The sequence below is a fragment of the Ipomoea triloba genome, chromosome 9 (assembly GCF_003576645.1).
Source record: "Ipomoea triloba cultivar NCNSP0323 chromosome 9, ASM357664v1".
Taxonomy (NCBI): Eukaryota; Viridiplantae; Streptophyta; class Magnoliopsida; order Solanales; family Convolvulaceae; genus Ipomoea; species Ipomoea triloba.
Window position 1 is genome coordinate 21938447 of NC_044924.1, and position 3987 is coordinate 21942433.

General features: G+C 36.3%; 1 protein-coding gene across 1 annotated transcript; it reads right to left on the bottom strand.

Annotated features, from left to right (window-relative positions):
- Positions 1-2543: 2543 nt before the first annotated feature.
- LOC116029754 (chromo domain-containing protein LHP1-like) lies at positions 2544-3770 on the bottom strand. The gene is made up of 3 exons (XM_031271794.1): positions 3577-3770; positions 3022-3108; positions 2544-2934 (listed from the first exon to the last, which is right to left on the bottom strand). The coding sequence occupies exons 1-3, from the start codon at positions 3768-3770 to the stop codon at positions 2544-2546; spliced, it is 672 nt and encodes a 223-aa protein (XP_031127654.1).
- Between the last annotated feature and the right edge of the window lie 217 nt (positions 3771-3987).

Below are 3987 nucleotides of genomic sequence, written 5' to 3' on the forward strand. Positions count from 1 at the left end.
TAAAATATTAATATTAATTTTATATAAAAAATTTCTAAAAATAATTCAAAAATTACGACGGAATCGCGACGGAATATTTGTTATAATAATTGCCACTGAATCGCGACGGAAAACAATTCCGTCATTTTTTTGCAACGGTATTTACGATGGAATAAAAATATGGCGACGGAAATAGCGTCGGAGTAATTTTCGTTGCTAAATTGTGACGGAAATATTTCCGTCGCCAATTCATGACGCCTCTTTCCATCACCAATTCCGTCGCGAAATTTGGCGACAGAATTATTCCGTCGTCTATCGAAATACGACAAGGCGATAGACGACGGAATAGATTCCGTCGCAATCCGGGATTCATGATGGAATTTGATCCATTCATGACGGAATTTTTCCGTCCCGATTCGCGATTTTTCTTGTAGTGTTAGACTTGAACATTGTCTTGGTCCATGTATAATATGACTTCTTGCGGTTTGATTGCTTCACTTTGGTTCCCCTCTTGGAGTTCAATTGGCTGCTGGAGTTACCTAGTTCATTCTGCTTTTGCTGCTCTCCTAGTCTAGTGGTGTCATGCTGCTGCTGCTCTCCTAGTCTAGTGGTGTTAACCTGCTGATGCTGTTTTCCTGATCCAGTGCTGTCAACATGCTGCTGCTATCCTGAAGCTGAAGACAAGTGGCTGGGAATTTGGTTGGTGGCATATATGACCCTCTTCTTTGGCTTAACTGGAAAATAAAAAACTATAAATTCCAAACAATCCTCATTAAAAGCTTATTGCAACAGTAGTATGACAATAAACCTTTTATTTGGATTTGAAGGACACTTTCTGCTATTATGTCCAGCTTCTCAACACAATGAACAATGAAGTGGAGCGGAATATGCTTTCTATAAACTTTCAGCCCGTCTTGACTCAATTCACCAGCTGATTTTTTTCCTTAGTTTCTTTGGCCTCCCAACTTGCATAGGAACAAAAAACTTATAAAGGTTGTGAGATTACACATTGAAAGGATAGTTTCCTCATTTCAAACTCTTAGCTTCCTTGCCTTCCAAANCTTAGCTTCCTTGCCTTCCAAATTGCCCTATAAGCTTGTTGATCACTGACATAAAATCCCTCCTTACTGCACACCTTATCGTTGAACTTCTTCATCATCCAATCTGGGTGGTTTTTTAATTCAGTTGCACACCTCTTAGCAACAACAGTAGATTTCACCATTCTATTCTCCCAAACCCAAGGATAGCCTTCATGTTCATCTTTCATGTTTAAAATCCTCCATGACAGTGAGTTAACTACTTTCCTCAGTCCTATTCTCCATGGGCAACCCTCCTATGTACACTTAACAATTACACTAGCCTTGTCATTTTTTAGTGTTTTAATTTCTTTGCCATTATTGAAGGTATAATTCTGCACAGCTTCTCTAAACTAGTGTTTTTATGCAAATGTCATGCCTAAAGTGAAATGTAGGTCTTTCATGTCTGTTGCAGGTCTAAATATAGGCCACTTACCCTCACAATCACTGTTAGAATCCACTAGTGACTCCTCATCAGAATAATTGATTTCATCACAATTCTTTGGGATGTTCTTTGTTTGAGCTNTCAACTCATCCCCAACCTCTACACCAACCTCATCATCTACCCCCATAAAGTAAACTTCAACCTCCCTTTCCCAATCACTATCTAGCTTAAGTATTTCCATTTATGCATCAATCAAGTCTAATTCATCTAGTGTTTCTACCTAAATCTCCAAATGCTTTCCCGAGTTATCCTCATTCAATAGTGTTATTACATCATTGTCTGATTGTAGTAACTTCAATCTTTCATTCCAAAAACAATAAATTTGAACTTCTACTTCAGAATACCCTAACTGCTTTATCCTATCTTTCAACCCATCTAGACACACTTCCTTAGCTAGCTTCTATTCTCTCATATATTTCATAATCACCACCCAAATATTTTACTTCACCAACCCTATTTATTATCCCATTATGAAAAAACATATATGAAAATGGACCAACTCCATCTCCTGTAAAGCAACCATTTACATGCAACAGTCAACATAGTGGTCCCCATAGAACAAAAAACAATAATGCTTCCTAATCCCAGTATATGCACATGATATTATCACAAAAGTTTAAACTAAGTGGTCCCCAAAGAACATAGTACAATATTCACATGACATAAATGGTCCCACAGAAATTAAAACATACGAATCTACATCCTACAATAAACAATAATCAACATATTGGTCCACGTATAATCAACAAAAAAGTCCAATTTTCTCTATACAACTATTTACCAAATTACCAAACACTCCAAAAATCGTAAACGTTAGTAAAGTTTTAAAAAAATGAAAAAATTAATGCTTAGGATTTTGTCAATCATAAAATGATTAATCTTTTAAAAAAATTGGGCTACAAAAAACCCACTCAAAAACCATATCAATGAGATGCCCTTTAGGGTTTTTATCATATGCAGTAGCAAATGAAAATTCATAAAATAAAAACGTTTGAAATAACAGCGAACACTTGATGAAGTTTAAGCCAACTAAAAATCCCACCTCAGTCAAGGTCTTTATCAGCAAAGTGATCATCCCCAAGGTTCCACAGATCCACACACTCACCACGTTTAGGAAATTTAAACTTCTTAGCCGAGAGACCAGACTCCCTCTTCTTCTTCTTAGCCCCTCCAACAGATTGGGCTTCCTGAGAGCGTTGTAAGGATTTATCCTCACTAGCCATATTGGTTTTGGGCACAGCTAATTCTTCTTTAGGTTCACTTATTATTAACTTTGTGCCAAATTGATTTTGAGGTTGCCCATTTGTTGGGGATTCCATTGTCTTTGAACACTCCTTTGTCTTCCCAGCATTGGCACAATATACATTCTTCTTCTTGATCACCACAGGGGAAGGGGAAGGTAAAGGTTTCTTCTGTTGTTTCGTTTTAGCCAAACTTCATATACAATTTTTTTTTAAAAAAGTCAGAATTACGGCTTCTATTCAGTAATGAACCTTTTTTTCTTTGTAAAGAAAAGACAACCTTTCTTCGAATTCATCTATCATATCGGTGATAGATGCCAAATTCTCCATCGGCTCCCACGTGTTTGACTTCTCCGGCCAACCCACCCTTCGCACAATTCAAACACCCACCATAAATCAATGTTAAATTATAAATTTCAAAATTAAAGTAAAAAAAAAAAAAAAGAAAATTGTTCTTTCTCTTCAAATTAAAATCAGATTCTTTACATACCATTAATTTGATTAAGTATTGGGGTTCGCCCTGTTTGGTGCCCGTAGTTCCAAAAATTTGCAAACCCAAGTCAAGTAGCCACCAAAAGCACATGAATATATGGACAGATTGAAGAAAGAAATCTTAATAAAATAGCTTTAATTTGTACAAACAGATGATGAATGCATGCCGAAAATATTTCAGGAAAGAAATCTTAATAAAATATAGCTGCTGTGTTTGAAGGCAAAATTCAATTCCATAAACTAAGCATTTTGTTAATGTCTATTTACTTTCTAAATAAAAATGAAATTTTAAAACTTTAAAATGTAAAAATAAAAAAGAAAAACACTTTTTTTTTAATTAAACGGAATCCCAACCTGTCGAACTCGCTTCTTACTCACGGCCTCAACTAGGTAAAATAATCCATCTGGTAGCCCGTTTTGTTCAATTTCACCTTTTCCCTGCTCTCCCTCATCCTCATTGCTTGATTCACCATTCTCGTCTACTTTGTCTTCCTCCTCAAACTCTCCCTCTGAAGACCAATCTTCCCCCTCCACCATCGGAAGTTGATTAGCTTGTGGCGGTGCTTTCGTCGAAATTGGCAAAGACTTTTTAGAACCACCCTTGCATCCGTTACAGGTCATGAAGGGAGCATTTTTGGATGGTGAATATAGAGAGTAGTTTTTACTACACCTACGATCGTTTTCTCTTTACTTTCTAGTTCTATCTTTTTTTGCACTTTTCCTAAGAAGATGGGTCTTTTATAAAGGGAAAAAA

Coding starts and splice junctions, on each gene's coding strand:
- LOC116029754 (XM_031271794.1), bottom strand. CDS start 3,770: ATGGTGGAGGGGGAAGATTGGTCTTCAGAGGGAGAGTTTGAGGAGGAA. Junction 3,109..3,576: donor GTTCGACAGGTTGGGATTCC/GTTTAATTAAAA, acceptor AATTGTGCGAAG/GGTGGGTTGGCCGGAGAAGT. Junction 2,935..3,021: donor ATAGATGAATTCGAAGAAAG/GTTGTCTTTTCT, acceptor TTGTATATGAAG/TTTGGCTAAAACGAAACAAC.